The sequence below is a fragment of the Nannobrachium achirus genome (genome assembly GCF_963921795.1).
Source record: "Nannobrachium achirus genome assembly, chromosome: 11".
Lineage (NCBI taxonomy): Eukaryota > Metazoa > Chordata > Actinopteri > Myctophiformes > Myctophidae > Nannobrachium > Nannobrachium achirus.
The window spans coordinates 55221551-55242276 of NC_137820.1; the positions used below are offsets into that span (position 1 = coordinate 55221551).

The window sequence follows — 20726 nt, forward strand, 5'->3', positions numbered from 1 at the left end:
ACCTTCCAGGCAGAAGGACTAAATGTTTATTTCTTCCTATAACGTGCCTATAGCGGCATGCAGGTACTGTATTGAAGACTAAAGCCTGCTCTAGAGTGTATATAAACTAAGTGTATACACAGTGTCACACTCCTCAGTGGAAGAGTGGTGAGAACATGTCCCCCACTGTCATCCACCCACAGTCATTCCCACGCTGCCTGCATGGCTCTGCCTTGGATAGGAAACACAGAGTCCACAGAAGTTACACACTTAAAACCTCCATGTAGAAAAACTTGACCCGAGCTGGCTCTGTACTTTAGCCTTTTTTCCCTGGTCTACTCTACACACAAAATCTTGAAGACACCGGTGTCAACACTGAGCAGGAGAATCCAAAGTAAAGACAACAAAACTCACCCGAAAGCCTGAGAGAGACACAATCCCAGTGGCACACAATGTGAGCATCCACGTTCTGAGTGAGTGAGTGAGTGTGTGTGAGTGCGTACTGTACATGCGTATGTGCAAGTGTGTGTTTGTATGTGTGTGTGCGTGCGTGCGTGCGTGTATGTGTGTGTGTGCGCGCGAGTGAGTGAGTGTGTGTAAGTGGGTGTGTGTGCGTCTCAGAGGAGCGCTAGAAATGGGAAGTTTAGTGGTTGCACGAGATCTTCCCAGGCAGTCAATGCATCATGAGTGACTCAGCTCAGTATATGGATCAACAAGACTCCTCCTCTCTCTCCCTCTCTCTCTCTCTCTCTCTCTCTCTCTCTCTCTCTCATACACGCCCGCCCGCCCGCACGAATGCACGCCCGCCCGCACGCACGCACACACACACACACACCTTTAAAGACATCTAGAAATAGATAGGCTATGCTATTTTTGGCTGATGGTCCCCCCCTAAATGAATACATTAAATAGACGATCCACAAGCTTAGATTAGATTGTCTTTGAAATAGTAGTGGAGGGAAAGTCAGAAAGAGGAATGACACGAGTAAAGTACAGACACCCAAAAGATGTACTTAAGTACAGTACTCGTCTGTGGAAACCACATAATATGAGGTTTTGGACATATTATGAGGTTTTGGACACAGTCCAATCCTGTTACTTTTCAGGATTAAAATTCAAAAATATTAAAAGTAGCAGATCTACAAGCTCAGCTTGCTTTTGTGTGACGCTGTAGTATGATCAAGTAGGGCAAGGGTCTTCAACAGGGTCTGGGACCCCAAGGGGGTCCTCAGAGTTACTCAAGAGTTACTACTTTTTATATTAACCATCTGAACCCTAGTGTTCTGCCCGACAGAAATGAATTGTTTCTGTCCATCACTGCATCAAGGCATATCATTTAGCACAGGGGTCTTCAACGTTTTCAGGCCAAGGACCCCTTAATTGAGAGAGAGATGAAGCAGTGACCCCCACAACCTCTTCATCAGTGTATTTTGGATTCATGTCAATTTGTGTTTTCAGATATTTAACCACTTGAACCGTCAATATTTAATAAACTTGACCTTTCACTCTGTACTTAGTGTGCTCTTTTCCCCCTCTACACCAAACCTTTTTGCCAAAAATAGCCGCTCTACAAGCTGTGAGCTTGTAGATCTGCTATGTTTGGCTAAAGTTCTCCGACTATGGACGCTAGGGTTCAAGTGGTTAATATAAAAAAGGAGAAAAAAACGTCTATCACACAAAGATTTGGAGGACCCCCTGTAGACTCTGAGGACCCTCTAGGGGTCCCGGACCCCCTGTTGAAGACCACTGATTTAGCACCAACAGAGGGCAGTGATGTGGGCAGTGATGTCACAAAGATATATTTGACTTATAAAGCACTCATCCAAAATAATTACAAAGTGGTTGACATGAAACAGTTAATCAGAAGAAACAATCAAATCAAATAATAATGAGGTACAGTAGTATAATACACCTCCCTTTGTCTGTGACCAAGAATGTGGAGCGCTTCTTAAAATGACATTAGAGCGAGGGAATGTTACTACCTCACATCACATTGGTTCCTGCATCACCAATAAAACTACTGATATAAAAAAAGAACATCATTATCGTCACTGTCGGGTGGAAACCTTGTATATCCAAAGACGTTTACTTTGGACAATATTTATAAAATCCACAGACACACTTAACCAATTAAAAAAGCAATAATAGCTACTTTTGTGTGACTATGACAAATAGGGCATTAGTTAAAAAAATAAAATAAATGGAGACACAAGGTTTCTTATTGACAGCAATTATAATATGGATGTCATTCACATTGTCCACACACACACGCACACATGCACAAACACATTCTATGTAATTCAATATTGCATTTTTTTGGTAACATTTGAGTTATTTCTATCCATTTTAAAGCATGGATTGATTAAAAAAAACTTGTAAAAAATACGTTCCTGGAGCAGTTTGCTGACGAAATAAAATGCAAACATTGGTGACTCCGTTTTTCAGGAATGTTCAGTTACATTTTAATGACTTTGGAGAAAATGTAAACAAAGGTGAAATCTAAAGATAAAGCATTCACGGGAAAACAGTCCATGTTTATGTGCTGTACAATACGATATATGCCAGCCACACCGTATTTCCACTTCCACAGGAATCCTACTCCCGCAACCCAACCACCTCTACCTGCCTATGGTGCACCCTATCCCCCTGTTACTCCTCACTAGCTACTCACTGAGCTCCATACCAACACCCACTCAACCCAATAAACTCCACCCAGCTATGGTAGGCAAGAGATGTGTTTGTTTTGAATGAAAAATAGTATTTTTGAAGCGTTATGCTATATGGTTTTGTAGGACTTTTTGTATCGATATTGTAGGCGGTATATTGGAAATATCATGATTGTGTTTGATGTATCTTGTATCCCCCCCCTACACACACACACACACACACACACACACACACACACACACACACACACACACACACACACACTTTGAGTGGCAGGTACACCCACGCATCCACTGCGATATTTCTTCACATGTTCCCAGCAACACATTAGCACATCATGACCTCTATACATTCATGCACTCACCAGCACCACCACACTACATGACCTCATACTAAGGACCACAATGGCAACAAGCTCAGTGTTTCCCCTACATGCATTAAGCAGCGGCGGGCCACCGCTGCTTCAAATCCGGCCGCCACTGTATGATTTTAACTTTTTTTTTCTTCTTTTTTTTAAGATTTTTTTTTTTTTTTTTTTTTTTTAAGATTTTTTCCCCCCACAACAATGTAGCGCTCATGTGAAGCATAGCGTTCTAACTTCTCTCGCTTACATACGGTTGGCGAGTTTCTAAATTCTAGGAGAGCGCAGGCAAGGAGCGCTCGTTTTCAACGACATTCAGTTATTGTCCACGACATTGCAAGCGGCGCGAAGGCCAGCGGACCTTGGTCCTGCTCTTCGCCCCCGAGCGCCGCAGGCACGAGTGGCCGCGAAGAGCGGGCCAGGGCCGCGCGGCCGGCGGAGCGCCGCGCGAGTTACGAAGCCGTGGTGAATGCAATCGTTATATTTATGCCCAGGTGCACGATAAACGCAACGTTTGGTGCACCTCGCGCGGTCCAAGTGACTACAACAGAGCGCTCCCTACGTCCGGTTCAGCCAATCACAAGCTTCAAAAATGAGTCCGGGGCGTGGTTTTGCCTTTGCTCTCCTAGAATTTAGAAACTCGCATACGGTTGGAAGGAGATGTATATGTCTAGTTTCTCCCCCTCCCCTCTCATTCATCCAGTCAGTCAGGCAGCAGCCTCGTCGCGCTGAGCACCTCTGATTCTGAGCTGACTACGTCTTTGCCCCTCGTTAGCATATTTGCAACTGGTGTGTACAATTAGAAGATTTGGGCTGTGGATAAAAGCAGTGCCCCACGGGTTTGAATCATGTAGTTTACCGCTGTTGGGCAATAGTAGGCTTACTTGTCTCATGCTAATGAGAGCTAAGTGCTAACACGGTTGTCATTCACTCACTGGTTAGATGTGGAATAGAAACGAGGGATGCATCAACACCACTGTCATTAGGCAACAAACATTTTTGACTAGAAAATAAACTTTGCTACATGCACACACAGAGTGTGTAGCAGTGGTGTAAAGTAACTAGTAGTCTACATTTACTTTACAAGTACTGTACTTAAAGGAGTAGTTCACCACTTTTCAACCTGTCTTCATATAATAGGTCCTCACTAATGTTCATGATAAAATATCAAAAAAAAATTCTACTCAGTCCAAGTCTCCTAGGAGAGCTGTGGGAAGTTCAGAATCCATCGTCTTGTGACATCATCATTTTCCAAAAAAAAACTTTAATCAATATTTTTGAAAAAAATATTTAGATTTTTATTATTGCGAGAACAATGGCTTCCACTTTAAAATTGCAACTTTTCAGGAATAGAAAGCCTGCAGTTTCTATAAGCTGGATTGGCAATCGATGATGTCACAAGACGATGAGTTTCTGACCTGCCCACAACCCTCCTCTAAGGAAAAAAAAATAAAAAATAAAAAAAATATATTTATTTACTATTTTTGAGTGAGGACCAATTATATGAACATAGGTTGAAAAGTGGTGGAGTGCCCCTTTAAGTACTTCTACATTTATGACATGATGGCTTAATAGCCGATCTACAAGCTCACAAAGTGACGTGTTGTGAGCTTGTAGATCTGCTATTTTTATAGGATTTAAAAAATATATATACATTTGGAAACTGTTATTATGATTACTGAGAACTTTTAGTACTTACGTTTATTTTGACACCAATACTTTTGTACCTTTACTTATTCCACTACATATTTTATTCCAGACATCTACTTCTAAGTTGTAACACAGTATGTCTACATTAGAATGTTGATACTGTACTTTTTCCACCACTGGTGAGTAGGATTGGTTCTCAAAGTGGGGTCCGGGGACCCCGAGGGGTCCTTGAGGGAGTTCCAGGGGGTCCCCAAGCCCCAGCCAAATGATAAATAGTTATGAACCAAATAGACCCTTATGGGTCCCCCCCCCCGCTCTCCGCAATTCTCCCCCACTCCTTCAGCTTCTGGCTAGGGGAAACACTGAGCTGTCTTCCTTTTGATTATATTGGGTCAGATGTATGTTACATGAGACATTATGTTTTAACATCATTATTATATGATATCAATCAATCAATCAATCAATCCAACATATGGTGCACCCTATCCCCCCATGTACTCCTCCACTAGCTCCCCGCTGACTCTATAGTCCACACCCAGCCGGGGTCCTTTGACCTCTTCCAACCTGTTATCCCTCATTCTGGGTGAAACTTGTTGTTCAATGTTCAAATAATGTTCAAAAACAACAGAAAGACGTTTGACGTTTTCCTGGGACCCAAACTAGTGAAAATAGCAGATCTTCAAGCTTACAAGAAGTCGCTTCACATTGCGTTTTAAGCTTGTGGATGGGCTATTTTCACTACTTCCTACTTTCATTCAAACATTTTCATGGAATTCCTTGGATTTTATGAATTTCTTTTAAAAAATGAAACCTGAAAAGTACATTTCTTCTCCTATTTCTTTATTTTTATTTTGAAATAATTACAAAAATTTAAAGAAGCTAAAAGAATGTATATTTACTGGCGACCCGTACAAATGTGTCCTCTCCGCGACCCACCAATGGGTCCCGACCCAGTGTTTGGGAAACAGTGCTGTAGATGGGTTACCAACACAGTCTAATGATGAAGCAGAAAACAGCAACAGGGCTTAAGAGGTGACACGAACAGGCTGAACAACACATGATGCAGCCTACAGTAGAGGAGAAGACACTATGAAGATGATGAGGAAGGAAGCGGGTACAAGCTGGAGAGAGTGTGAAAGAGAGAGAGTGTGAGGGAGAGAGAATGTACTGTGTGTGTGTGTGTGTGTGTGTGTGTGTGTGTGTGTGTGTGTGTGTGTGTGTGTGTGTGTAACAGTGTGTGTGATAGAGGTGGGCAGACAGATCCAAACTGACACATTTTCTTCTACACATCATAAACGCTCATTTTCATTTAGTTGAACGACTGTGATGGCTGACAGAACCTGCTGAGCAAGCAAAACCTGAGCTCCGTTCAGTTCAGTGGCACTGAACTGAAAGAAGTGTCATTCACATGTCGACACAAAATATACACTCGTATCCAGAGGGACTTACGACAAAAAAGGTAAATAATAATCACATAAATAGAATGCAAGAGAGAACTGTATAGTGCCTCAAGAAACTACCAGGTAAACAACATGCTACCTAAATAACATTCCTCACCTAACAACCTAACAACTATAGGATACCACCAGCCAGGTAAACAATGAACCTGCAGTAGCATCTGTCTAGATCAAGGGCATGGGGTCCGGGACCCCTAGGGGGTCCTTAGAGTTACTACAGGGGGTCCTCCAAATCTTTGTGTGATAGGAACTTGTTTTTTCCCCCTTTCTTATATTAACCACTTGAACCCTAGCGTGCATATTCTGAGAACTATAGCCAAAGATAGCAGATCTACAAGCTCACAACGCCTCGCAGATCGGCTATTTTCGGCAAAGAGCTTTGGTGTAGAGGGGAAAAAGAGCAGACTAAGTACAGAGTGAAAGGTCAAGTTTATTAAGTATTGACGGTTCAAGTGGATAAATATCTGAAAACACAAATTGACATGAATCCAAAATACACTGATAATTGTGCCGTCAAAGAATGAAACTATGGAATCTCTGAAAAGGTTGTGGGGGTCCCTGCTTCATCTCTCTCTCTCAGGTCTTTGGCCTGAAAACGTTGAAGACCCCTGGTCTAGTTAACATGCCATCTAAACAACTTGCCTCTAAGCATTAGTCCGACAGATGAAAAGACAGACAACTAGAGAGAGAGGGGAAAGTCCAACTTGTCTGACTGCCAGGCGTGCCTGGTCTGCCGAGCACCTGACCTCTCAATGATTAACAAACAGCATGCTAACAGCCTGGAGCGTGCACACACACAGTAGAGTAAACACAAATGAAGCCCCAAGCTTATAATAATCTGTCATTTTTTCCCATAGTTGTTTTATCAGTACGCCTCCTCCTCAGCCTCGGTCCTTGTGCAAACATTCAAAGGCGCACAAACAAACAAACAAGAAAACAAGCTTCCAACCAGACAAGACCTAAACGTAGTTTGTCATTTCCCAGAAACAGAACGCTGCAGCAAAGGCAATGCCTTCGCACGTACAAAAGAAAAACAGGAAAACGAAAGGGCCTCTCAAACCAAAAAAGTATAGTCATTGCACTCATTTCTGTTCTTTTTTGTTACCTTTTGCAGAAGTCCATGAGGGGAACTGTGAGCGCTGAGACGCCATGGCTGTGTGCAGTGAAGCTCAAAACATTGAGGTCTACAGTAAGTAACTGACACTGACTGTATTTATACTTGGTTGCGCCGCCGTGTTGCGCAGCACCTAAAACAGCAGATCTACAAGTGCACCACATGTTGCAGCGTGAGGCCTTGTGGGTTTGTAGTTCTGATATCTTGGCTGAGCGACACACCATTGCGCAAGCAAGGTATCAACCTTTACTTGCTTGATGTGGTTCCTCTATTGTTGGTTGCACTTACAACACGCATACACACGCGCGCGAGCACGCACACGCACGCACACACAAATGAATGCACACAGGAAACCCTTGTTCCGTTACCGTATGATGGCCAAATGGACAAAATTGGAACATGAACACAAGCTGATAAATGGAGTTCTCTTTCCTGATTGGATGAAATTTGTAACCCACCTGTGTATGTATGTATGTTTTTCTCTGTTTATCAAAGAGCAGGAGAGACAGGGGAGTCCCCTGTTATTGAACAAACACTCTACAGCAGTGTTTTTCTCAAACTTTCAAATTTCAAGGTCTCCCCTTAACTCTGACAGTGTACAAATGGAACCAAATGAACCCATTAGGACGGGTTCATTTAGTTCCCCTTGTACACTGTATAGAGTTACAGACCTAAAGGAACCCACAGAGTCCCTGGAATCCACTTTGAGAACCACTGCTCTATAGCAATGATTACTGTCACAATATGAAGCTAAAACCATGCAGTTTAAAATTAACTTTTTTGTTTTAAATGATTTCGTTTTTATTCCTTTATGGAAGGGGGAGAGAGAGATGGGGAGTGACACACAGCAAAGGTCGTCGGGATCAGGACTCGAACCGGTGACACGCTGTCAGGCTACAATGGAGCCTAGGTGCGTTAATTTGACTTTAACCCATTTAGGCCTATAATTATTGAAAGCTTTAACCAGTGAAAAATAGCAGATATACAAGCTCACAGCGCGGCACCGAGTGCCGCGCTGCGAGCTTGTAGATCTGCTATTTTTGAAAAAGTCGTGAAAATGTGTGCAAATCTTTGGATGTATGTATTTTCAAAGCAAACGTTTGTAACTCAAATTTTGCTTCTGGGTGGTCCCTGGAACTAGATATTTTGAAATGGGGGTCCGTGGCCAAATAAATATCATTTTGGGGGTCCTTCACGTGAAAAGGTTTGAGAACCACTGACATAGTAGTCTCTCTTTGACGATGGCTGGCCAGATTGCTGACATAGAAACATAGGTTTTTTCCAAAAATCTTAGAAGGATTCAAAAGACACTTATAGAATCGGGTCAAAATGCTATTTTTGGAGCTGTGTGAAGCACAGGCTCCCTATACGTGGCCGTGTGGGTCTGTCTGTGTGTCTGTCTGTCTGTCTGTCTGTCTGTCTGTCTGTATGTAGCCTGAACTTCCTAAACTTCGGCACGCCACTAGTCCCACAGTTTTGCCACCACACACTCGCGCCATATGTCAAATCGACCGGCTTACTCGGGAATCGTGGGCTATTACTTTTCTAAGAGAAAGGTTCTATAGTTTAATTGATATTAATTTATTAGTGAATTAATTTTCCCCATTGACTTATAATGGGAATCGCAAAAACTCACATTCAATTATTTGTCTCTCGCAAACCATAGGGGCTAGAGTTTCAAGACTTGGAGAGGAGGTTCATAATGATTTCAAGGATTAAATAAAAAATAATTGTGTCATTTGGCCGCATGGTGGCGCCATAACACCCCACTTTACGTTTTGGCCTGTAACTCTTGAACCGTAGGTCGGAAAATTAAAAATATTTTTTCCCTGGATTCCTTGGGTCATGACGCATCTCCCCATATAGGCCACGCCCATTTGCGCCATGATAGATTTTCCGCCATCTTGAATTTTCTCCAAAACACACTTTTTGCTCCTTTTCCTACATATTTTCTTCAAATGTCACAAAAATCGGTACACATGATCCACACACACACACACACACACACACACACACACACACACACACACACACACACACACACACACACACACACACACACACACACACACACACACACACACACACACACACACACACACACACAGCTCCACTTCACACGGGTGTGATTTTCTTTAAAATAGCAGATCTACAAGCTCGCAGCGCGGCACTCGGTGCCGCGCTGTGAGCTTGTAGATCTGCTATTTTTCAATATTTAAAGCATAAAATATTGCGTCATAATGTGGTCAGGCCTAAATGGGTTAAGAGTCCTTACATCGGCTATAGGTTCAAGGTAGTTAAAATGATGTTGATGCTAGATTAACTCATTTTGCTGAGGACCCCCTGGAACCTCCTCAAGGACCCCCCGCCCCGGACACCATTGTGAGGAAGCAGTGCTGTCTATGTCATCACCAGTAAGTGACCTTTAGAACACCACATACACTATATAAACACAGCACTGAGACAGAGCAGTCAGTTCTCACCTTGGTGCAAATATAGCACCTTATTGCAATCTAAATAGCTGTCTCTTACCGTTAATGAGCATACAACACACACGGGCACGCACACGTCCGTTTTTCTTTCACACATTATTCACACGCTCTCTTGCAGCTTAAACGCAACCACTCTTTTGTCTTTCCTCTCTGACACGTTGATTCTGTGGATGTCACCGTCATTGTTTTATTCACTAAAATAAGTTCTCTTTCAAGATGTATGTGCATATTGAACATTTGTGTTGTGTTAGAATGCAATATAATATCACAAAGATGATAGTCTACAATCTCTAAAGGCCAGTTCACACGAATGCAACCACAACCAGTCTCAACTCCTTGCAAAAAAAACTATGCAACTATAATCCCCAATGGCAGTTGTAAAGAGTTGCTACTGTCTGGCCTTAAGGGCTGCAAGATGCTGCTTCTGTTTTATTAAGAAAAACATGAAGGTTTCATTTATCACAATGATAATATTAGCAAAGGTACAGTGTGTGTGTGTGTGTGTGTGTGTGTGTGTGTGTGTGTGTGTGTGTGTGTGTGTGTGTGTGTGTGTGTGTGTGTGTGTGTGTGTGTGTGTGTGTGCGCGCGTGTGCGTGTGTGCGCGTGTGCAGGCTTATGCAAAGGCAAAAATGCAGTTTAGATAGCATTTTTATATAGACTGCGTAAGTCACCCTGGACTAAGAGCATCTGCCTAAAGCTAAATGTGTGTGTGTGTGAGTGTGAGTGTGTGTGTGTGTGTGTGTGTGTGTGTGTGTGTGTGTGTGTGTGTGTGTGTGTGTGTGTGTGTGTGTGTGTGTGTGCGCGCTGCGCGCGCAGTACACGCGTGGCCACAAACACAGCGACAGATCCCCGTAAGGCCTGGCGGGGGGATTAGCCATTTTGTGTTGAACCAGCCAGCCTTTCTTCAGATTAACCCTGGCTCATCCCCTAATCCTAGGGCCCACGTCAGATTATAACCCCACAATCTGCTCTGTCAGGAGACATGGGGTGGACCGAGGACAGGACAGGACAGGACAGAGAGAGAGAGAGAGAGAGAGAGAGAGAGAGAGAGAGAGAGAGAGAGAGAGAGAGAGAGAGAGAGAGAGAGAGAGAGAGAGAGAGAGAGAGAGAGAGAGAGAGAGAGAGAGAGAACTAGCAAACTCACTTGAGAATACAGTAACTAACTAACTAAAACTAAGGAAAAAATACACTTCAATTTAAATCACTTCATATAAGGCATGAAAAGGCATAAATGGGCATTAATGTTGAAATAAAGAAAAACAATAAAATGATATAGCATAAAAATACACACACAACCATGCGCCTGCAGGGAAAATCTTGATAGTCTGAGGTCCCATTAGTCCGAGTAATGTTAGGGTTAGGTTTAGTGTTAGGGTTAGCATTCACCAGGTTTGCATTCACCAGCGTCGACAGGTTAGTATTCACCAGCCTCAGACTAATGGGAGTGACCAAATAGCTGAATGGGTAGAGACTGAGGCCTTCTGGGAAACCTAAGGTCCATGGTTTGCATCCTAGACCCTGGTCTATGTGTCAAAGTGTCCCTGAGCAAGATGCTTAACCCCTATGTATCTTATGTTATTGTGTTATTTATGTTATTTAACTGGATGGAAACCCACATAGAGGTAACAGGGTGCATGGAAAGAGGGAGAGAGACAGGAAGAGAGAGAGAGAGATGGGGGAAGGAGGTGGAGGGGAGGGACAGCACAGTGGAGAAAGGGAGGAAAAGAGGACAAAGTAAATGAAAGTAAAGATGTACAGTATACAGAATGACGGATAGAATGTAAAGATGGAGAAGAAACAGAGGGAGACAAACTGCAGCAGGGAAGAGTTCATTCATCACACAGATGACAATAGGAGGCTAAACAAGTAAGACGCCTTAAGGGCGAGAAGTGACCGCAGGTCGTGGGGAAACATCAGAATAAAAAAAAAAATCAGTGTAAATCTGGCAATGTACACACACACACACACACACACACACACACACACACACACACACACACACACACACACACACACAGCATTACAGGCAATATAACAGGCAAGAGTAACACGTGTGGAGGGAAGAGTTCATTCATCACACAGATGACAATAGGAGGCTAAACAAGACGAAAGTCGCTTCGCTTATAATGAGCAGAGATGGCAACACTGACTGGAGGTGGAGGTGAGTGGAGGCAACTCGACAGCGCCTACCTGTGGAGTGTTGGATCTTCACAGCCACACAGGCCTCCTCCTCTGTGCTCTTCACCTGGAAACAGCTGGCCTTGCCTTTCTTCTCTGCAAGTACACAAAACACACAGAACCAACACGTTATACTGATGAAAAATGTAGTTTTTCACACTTTTAGAGCATATCCAGGGTCACAGTGCAGATACAATTAACAATAGGTTCAAAAGAAATGTAGGCCTATGTCCTGTTATGTATGTGTTGTATGTCAAAAGTCCATTGAAGTCCATTCGTAATCTTAAAACGTACTATAAGTGATTACATGAGCAATCCCCTTATGAATAATCATGAATCATGATTTCATTGACCTGTGTGATTCACATAGTAGCTCATGTTCCTCCAGTCCACACACAGCTGATTATCATTATGGAGACCCTATTTGGGCTACTACAGCCGTACCATGCATTACAAACGTTTTTTTTAGATTTGTTTTTGGGCTTTTTGCCTTTATTGGATAGGACAGTAGACTGACAGGAAATGGGGGAGAGACAGGGAGTGACACGCGGCAAAGGTCACCCAGATCGGGAATCGAACCGGCGACGCCGACAGGCATTGATGCCGAAATGGCAATGCCTATATGGTATGTGCCTGGTCCACTAGGCCACCAGGCGCCCACAAAGGTCTTGTTTTGAACTTAAAACAGAGTACTAAAATATGTATCTGAGAACATTTGAAGTGAGAAATAGGCAGCCCCTCTGTCTCTGTCACTCTTTGCCTTTATTTTTCTTCCTATCACCAAAATAAAAGTCTGGGTTTCCGAGGCTACTCTTTGCCTATCGAGTTCTGCCACAAGGCAGTGTAGTTTAGATTTAGATCCCATAGTCAGAGGGCCTCTGTTTTACTGTGACATATAAAGGTCTCAGAAAAGCCATTGCAGCTAGCTGGACAAAAAATAGCCAATCTACAAGCTCACAACTTGCATTATGCACTAGCATTGAGAACTTGAAGATGTGCTATTTTCATTTTTCTTCACAAAGAAAGAAACTAAGAAAGAAGTGAACTAACAATAGCTGTATTTATTATCACTGGTTTGATCCTGTTTTTGTTTATGAAATAGAAGCCACGTCTCGCAGCCCTTAGAGATTTTACATTATCATGTTTCAGACTGTGATATGTAGGCCACGCATTCTAATAATCTCTCAACACAAATGTTCAATATGCACATAAAAGATGAAAGAGAACAAATAAAACAATAAAACAATGACGGTGACATCAGAGAGGAATGACAGGGGTTTGAGATTTGGGGTTTGAGTTCAGTTCATATTGTCTCACAGAAGAAGTTTTGAGGCTTCCTTTGTGAAAGCACTATAAAAAGAATTATACTTTCGCCATCCTTTTTAAAGGAAAGTCATCTATTGCAAAAAATCCTTTCAGGCCATCTTGACAATAATTTCCTGTAAGTTTTATTTAGACTCTGCATGGCAGGGTAGTTCAATCCCCTGAGTTAGATTTAGGGTTAGCAGAAGGATGGGACATTGAGAGGTTAGGGTTAGGGATAGGATAACACATTGAGAGGTTAGGGTTAGGATAGGATGTGGCTGGGTTGGGACTGGAGTTATGCCTGTTTTACACTTGGTTGTGTTCCGGTGTCGCGTACAGAAAATAGCGATCGCCAGCTCACAAGTTGTGAGCTTCTTTTCAGCTACATGTGTTCCGGTTTAGGGACAAACAAAATTGCAAAAGATAATTATAAGAAATATTGATGTCTTGTCTCACAAGTATAGTAATACAAACATCTGTGTCTGTATGGATGCGTACAGGCCTGTGTGTGTGTGTGTGTGTGTGTGTGTGTGTGTGTGTGTGTGTGTGTGTGTGTGTGTGTGTGTGTGTGTGTGTGTGTGTGTGTGTGTGTGTGTGTGTGTGCACACGTGGGGGGGGTATAATATCCTGGCACAGGGATTAAAGCAGGGCTTTCTCCACCCACCATCTGGATACCTCATGACAACGCATGCCTGCTGTTCACACACACACACACACACACACACACACACACACACACACACACACACACACACACACACACACACACACACACACACACACACACACACACACACACACACACACACACACACACACAGTGATTAAGGGCTGTTCCTATAGCATGTATACTAGCAGCTTATCGCAGCAGTCGGCAGAAACCTTGCAGAAACCTCAGTGGTTCTCAACCAGTGGTCCAGGGACCATCGGTGGTCCTTGAGGGGGTTCCAGGTGGTCCCCAGCTATATGATGGAGAGTGCGTATTCTGCGTAACCAAATGGACCATTATAGATCTTTAACTATTGAGAGGGTAAAATGTAACCAAATGGACCCGTAGGGTTTCATTTCACACTCTCAAGAGTTAAACCATTGTTAAACATCTGCATCACTTAATTTACTTAATTTTGAATAGAAGTCTACACAATTAGAGAATGTAGAAGAATTGTTATTTTGGTCAACGTTTGCCTGTTATCTCTCCTATTGGTGCCAGCACAAATACAGCATGGAATTGTGAACTTAAATCTTATCCAAGGTTCAAGGTTGTACTTTATTGTCACATCTTTTGTATTCCTTCAGACAATGCAGCGGTGCTATATATATATATATATATATATATATATATATATATATAGTAATAATAACTAGCAAGACGCCTCAGGACAACATGCGGGGTCACACACACATACCCTAAACAGCGAGGTCAATGTCTTGGCCGTCTGTCCGGTGATGTATATCAGACCAGTTACCCATATAGGGAGATCCATGTACTGTATATGGAGATATGCTTTGAGACCCCAAACATGCTTACTCAGTTATTTGTTATGTGAAAGTGTGCCGGTTTCCATAGTTAACTGCGACCTACGGTCCCAATAATAATGAAGCAGAAAGATTTAGGGAAGAGAGTGCAAAAGGAAAAAGAGCAAAGAGAGAATAAAAGAGCATCCTCAAAAGTCCAACGATAACAAAATAATCAAATCTCATCAAACGGTGGTCCGTGGCTCAAATGTCCAATAAATGATGCACCTTGATGTGGAAAACCACTGCATTAAGTGGACTGTGACCAGAGAGGTCATGTGATCTACACTGTGCTATTACGCCTTTTGTCTCCCTATGTGGAGGAGGGGTCACCATGGCAGCATTAAAACACACCCACACTCTAAAGAAGGAAATAACACGTGTTACATTGTATCCAAAACCCCAGGAAACACTTAACAGCAGGAAATTACCAGAGGTGAAAGTGGATTTAATTTTTTTTTTCTTCTTTTTTTTTACTTGGGTAAAAGTAGCAATATCACAATGTAGAAATACTGTATTAAAGATTTTAATGGAGTAAAGGTAGAAAAGTATGTGGACATCGGAATATAGTTTGCATGCCTACAGTATGTTGGGGGGAACATTCACCAGAAATAGCAGATCTACTCTACTGACAACGCTCACATCGTGTCACACAATGCAACATGTTGTGAGCTTGTAGATCTGGAAGATTTCGTGACGCCCAAGTACAGTTGTACTGTAACTCAAGCACCCTTTACCAGTGGTGGAAAAAGTACTCAATTATTTTACTTAAGTAAAAGTATCAAGTCGGGAGCCCTTGAGTAAAAGTATAAACGTATTGGTATCAGAATGTACTTAAAGTAGCAAAAGTATAAAGCACACATTATGCAGAATGTCCTGTATCAAGTTTTCAAATGTATAACATTTATATAAACTCCTTTGAACATATAGATCTGCTATTTTCAGATGGCCGAAATGTATAGGGCTGTCTTGTAATAATAATCAAGATCTACATAGTAAGTAACTAAAGTTTTCAAATAATTGTAGTGGAATAAAAGGACAATATTTGCCTCTGAGATGTAGTGGAGTAGAAGTAAAAGCATTAACTGTAAATATTACAGCAAAGTAAAAATTCCTCAAAATTGTACTTGAGTATATGTAATTAGTTACTTTAAACCACTGCCTTTTACTAAGAATAGACAGGGGTTTAAGTGGTTAAAGTACCGAAAATAAAACCTCCTTTTTTCAATGTTTAAATAAAATTACTCCGAAAGTTATGTCCCATCGGCCTGTCCTGATACAAATATATAGAAACTTAAAGTATACTATGTTATTTGCATGGATCCAAGCTGGTAGTGGTACCCAATCAATTGATTGATCATTAAAATAATCATGCTCCAAAAACTCACGTGGCCCACCTGTTTTAAGTGGTCAAATGGGTGACCGTCAGATGGGTGACAGTCAGATCGGCCCTGATCCAGGAAGGACTGGGAACCTCTGGCTTAAAGAAATCACCAGATACAAGAGCATGGAGAAGGAAAACTGAACCTTTCCCAGAATGCTTTGCTGAAGGGGGACTCGGTTAGTTTTTTGACCCAAAACTTCCTCTTCCTGACCGTAAACTTCCTGTTTTTCACTTCCCAACAAACTTGGGGAACACGTTCTTTGCATAACAACACTGTGACCCAAACTGTGACACGGACATACGCACCCACCCACCCCCGATAACCCATACACGCACACGCACGTGACACGCACACGCACGCACTCATCCAGCCACGTGCGCACACAGTCACAGCAGAGTAGTTATACTGTAGGTCATGGTGTGACTTGAATGTTGAAGTGAAACTATGTGGGTTTAATGAAAGAGCCATGTCAATGGCTGCCATTCAGTTTAATGCCAGTCTGCGGTTAATATGACGGCAAAGACATAACAAGCTGACTCTGCAACTAGCCTATATGACTAGCAGTTTCAGTCCTGGGGCTATTTTTGGTCGTCAAAGAATCAACCTCACTGCAATTGAGCAAGTTGAACTGATTTTATGATCACCAACATGTGTTTTGGATAAGAATGAATGAATAAAACTATCACAGTACATAACGTTTCTGTCAGATGGAAAACTCATACAGGTATGTCCAAAACTGTTACTTTTCAGGATTCAAATTCAAAAGTCGCAAAAGTAGAACAAGCCATAGACATAGAAAGGTAGACGCCTCCTCCGGCTCTGGGGCGTCTGTAAAAAAGCATTGGCAATTTTTACGGAATGCTTCTGCGTGAAACTGAGTCACAGAAACTGAAGTTCGGTAGGCCAATCAGATGCGGGACTCCCTCTTTCCCAGAGGCAGATTGCTTTGGCAATGTAAATGCACTGTCAGGCATCAGAGGCTATGTGGAATGGCCAGCGGGTGTCCCTGAATCTGCTCCCTTTGATGCTTTTCTGTGACACTACGTAGCATGATCAAGTAGGGCATTCATTTACAAAGAAAAACAAAAAACACAAAAAAAGTTAAAATATGGAGATGAGAGTTTTTTTTTTGCCTGGCATAAACGACATGAATGAATAAAACTAGTCTAGCACAGTACAAATATACATATAAATCATTTTAAATTGCAAACTGTTTCTATACAGTACATAGAATTAGGTGGAGTTCATACGAGGTGCTTTTAGCAGGTATTCTCTCACAGTGTGATGACACAGAGCGAACATGTGTGAAGTCATGTCATGTTGTGTTTACATAACGCAGTAATCTCTGCTCCTCAAAAGCACTGAAGCGTGACCTCTCTCTCCACCAGCCATGACACACTTCACAGGTCACTGGAGATGAGCTGCAGTGATTGTCGGAGCACGAGTGTGAGTGCGTTTTTGATAGGGAGTGAAAAAAAGACTGTATCAACTCAAGTATGTATATTTATAAGTACCCTTCACAAATTATAGAAGGTTTAAATGGTACCGGATATGAAGCTCGGCAAATAAAAGTGGTCCCAGTGCATGACGGAGGACGATATCACAATAAATGAAATCTCCACAATACGATTATCGTGAGTGTTTTGTATCACGAAAAAACTATAATATTGCGTATCGTCCCATCCCTAGCGTGCGTGTGTGCGTGCGTGCGTGCGTGCGTGCGCGTGACGTGAGTGTGTGTGTGTGTGTGAGAGAGAGAAACAGAGAGAGAGACAGAAAGATACAGTATGTGCGTTCTGAGAATGTGCTTGTGTTTACCTTTAGCCTCCTCCCTAGCAACAATAAATACAGTGGGTCTATTGGCTCAGGCAGCACATGACATCACCTGCCTCTGTGACCATCAATCACGAATCACCACAGAACAATGTCAATATTACTTCTCCCATTCTCCTCACCCCCTGCATCCATTTTCTGCCGGGCGAATTGACTTTTATCTCCCGCAAAACAAATGGACCCGCAAGGAGACTTGAATTACACCGAGGAGGGAGGAGTTCACTGTGCACCCACTGGAATCTTGTGCACGTCACTAATTAGATGACGAGGAGTTTGGCTACCTTACCGTTGGCTAGTCATCAGCGTATATTTAGATACGTTATGAAACATGACACATCACATACCGGTAGGCCCACATACTGTAAGATAGCAAGGTGAAGGTGTAGGTATGCATGATGCCATAACAGCACTTAATTTCTACTGTACTTTACTCTGTCACACACTTTACAGACATTTTACTTAGAGCCACAAACAAACAATAATGTAGAGATCTAAAGTGTGTAGAAAGTAAGAGGAAGAAATAGAAAAATACATAAATAGTGCATTTACTGTATGTACTGTACTGCCACCCTTTATCCAATGCACAGTGTGCATTACAGTCATAGACCTATTCACACACATTCACACAGACATTCACACACCAATGGGCGACGGCAGAGGAAAATCGTGCAAGGCAACAACCTGCTCATCAGGAGCAGTTGGGGGTTCAGTGTCTTGCTCAAGGACACTTCGAGACTTAAGCCCTTTGCACACAGGCGCGTTTAACCGCACGGATAAAACGGACAATATAATTTTTTGAAAAGAAAACAATGATTCTCTATGACCTCATGCACACCGGCTCCGAATTAGCCGTGCGACGAGTAGCTGCCGCCGTGCGTTTTTTTCTCGATCGAAACCAGTTCGATTCGTGCGTCTTGTCGCATGCGGTAAAAAACTCATCACTCCTTTTATGACTCCTTTTTGGATCCGCAGCGCCGATTCCGCACAGCCTTGCACACCAAATCCAATGCGTTTTATTCATGCCGCAAACTGGTGTTTGGTGTGCAAGGCTGTGCGGAATCGGCGCTGCGGATCCCAAAAGGAGTCATAAAAGGAGTGATGAGTTTTTTACCGCATGCGACAAGACGCACGAATCGAACTGGGTTCGATCGAGAAAAAGACGCACGGCCGCAGTCACTCGTCGCACGGCCAATTCGGATCCGGTGTGCATGAGGTCGTAGAGAATCATTGTTTTCTTTTTAAAAAGTGAAATTGTCCGTTTTATCCGTACGGATAAACGCGCCTGTGTGCAAAGGGCTTAACTCTGGGGATCCACCTCTCTACCTCCTGAGACACTGCTGCCCCCGTAAAAGTAGCAATGCCACAATTATAAGTAAAAGGTCTGTATTCAAAAGAATAAAGCCTAAAGCAGTTAATGTGTGTTTTGTAATAATAATCTACAGTACATCTGCAAAGTTAAGTAACTAAGTAGTAACTCTAAAGCTGTCAAATAATATTTGCCTCTGAGATGCAGTAAAGTAAAAGTAAAAAGTATCAAAAGACTCAAGTAACTATACCTTAAAGTTTTACTGAAGTATAAAGTACTTAAGAACTGTACATGTATTTAGTTACATTCCACCACTAATATAAATACATGCCATGTAAAGGACAGTTTCCCACCACACCTTGTCGTTGGTGAGACCTTGGCTTGGCACGGCGTGCCAACAATATGTGAGGGTTATAAAACTCACCGCTGCAATCAGAGGTATCTGCAGCTCCCCAGAGGAAGCCTGCCTTCTCCAGAAAGAACCCACGTAACATCTCAACCGTACCCGGCCGGGTTTCCCCCGTGCAGCTCTCTGTCAAACCGGCTCTGTCCATATTTATTTTATCCTTCAGCTAAAAGCTCACGAATCACGATCGCATTTAGTTTTGGCCCTCTCCCTCTGCCAGTTTCCTCATGGTTTGGACAGACTGGTTGCGAGCGTTCGTGGGCTGGTTGCGATATGTTTACTGTATGCATGCAATCTCTTCTGCTTACCAGCGCGTAAAGCTGCACAAACCGGTTTGATGAGCAGCGGAGGGAGAAGTACTCAAATTCTTTTTTACCACGGTACTCTGTTACAGGTAAAAAATCCTGTATTCAAAAGTAAAGTGAGTGAGTAAAAGGAGAAAGGTTTTAGCAGCAACTTAAAGTAAAGTAAGGTTGAGAGGAGAGGAGAGGATGCTGTAAATCACACATGCCATGGGCAACATATGGCCCGAGGGCCAGGCCTGGCCCCTGGACCATCTCAATCTGGCCTGCAATGTCCTCAAAGGAAAACAGAACAACACCAAAAACAAAATGATAAAGGCAGCTGATCTGTGTCGTCACTCGTCAGTGACCCATAAAGTGGTGCGCATAAGTAATGCATGTGATGGATTGTTTTATGGAAAGCAATATTTCTTCAGAGCACACCATTGTTACAGTAAACTAAAGGGAAGGCAGCCCAGTAGGGAGGGGGTTATAATGTTTAACTCTATGCAGCTCAGATCCAGCCAGACATAAGAATGAGGAAACCCATTTTCTAGCAGAAATGCTGCCTCAATTAGTCTTGTTATCTGCAGTGCATGCTCTGTGTTCTGGTGCCAAGTGTACAACTGATTACATCACATCTACAAACACACAACAAAACACCTGATTCCATCGCCAGCAAGGTCTGACATCATGGCTGTCGGGAGGAAACCTTGTATGTCCAAAACGGTTACTTTCCAGGAAATGGTTAAACAAACCTGTGTTTCCCAATGGATGCAATGTACTGTAGTTATTAT

General features: G+C 42.7%; 1 protein-coding gene across 4 annotated transcripts in view; it reads right to left on the minus strand.

The window, feature by feature from the left end:
• LOC308294632 (FYVE, RhoGEF and PH domain-containing protein 4-like) overlaps positions 1-20726 on the minus strand; it is a 110987-nt gene that overhangs the window by 49492 nt on the left and 40769 nt on the right. For 3 of the 4 annotated variants that reach the window (XM_080737379.1, XM_080737378.1, XM_080737377.1), the window contains exon 2: positions 11911-11994. In XM_080737379.1, coding sequence (XP_080593505.1) covers positions 11911-11994 — 84 coding nt within the window. Of the gene's footprint in view, positions 1-7219; positions 7315-11910; positions 11995-20726 lie in introns of those variants that run through there. The other variant, XM_080737380.1, reaches the window with a different exon arrangement.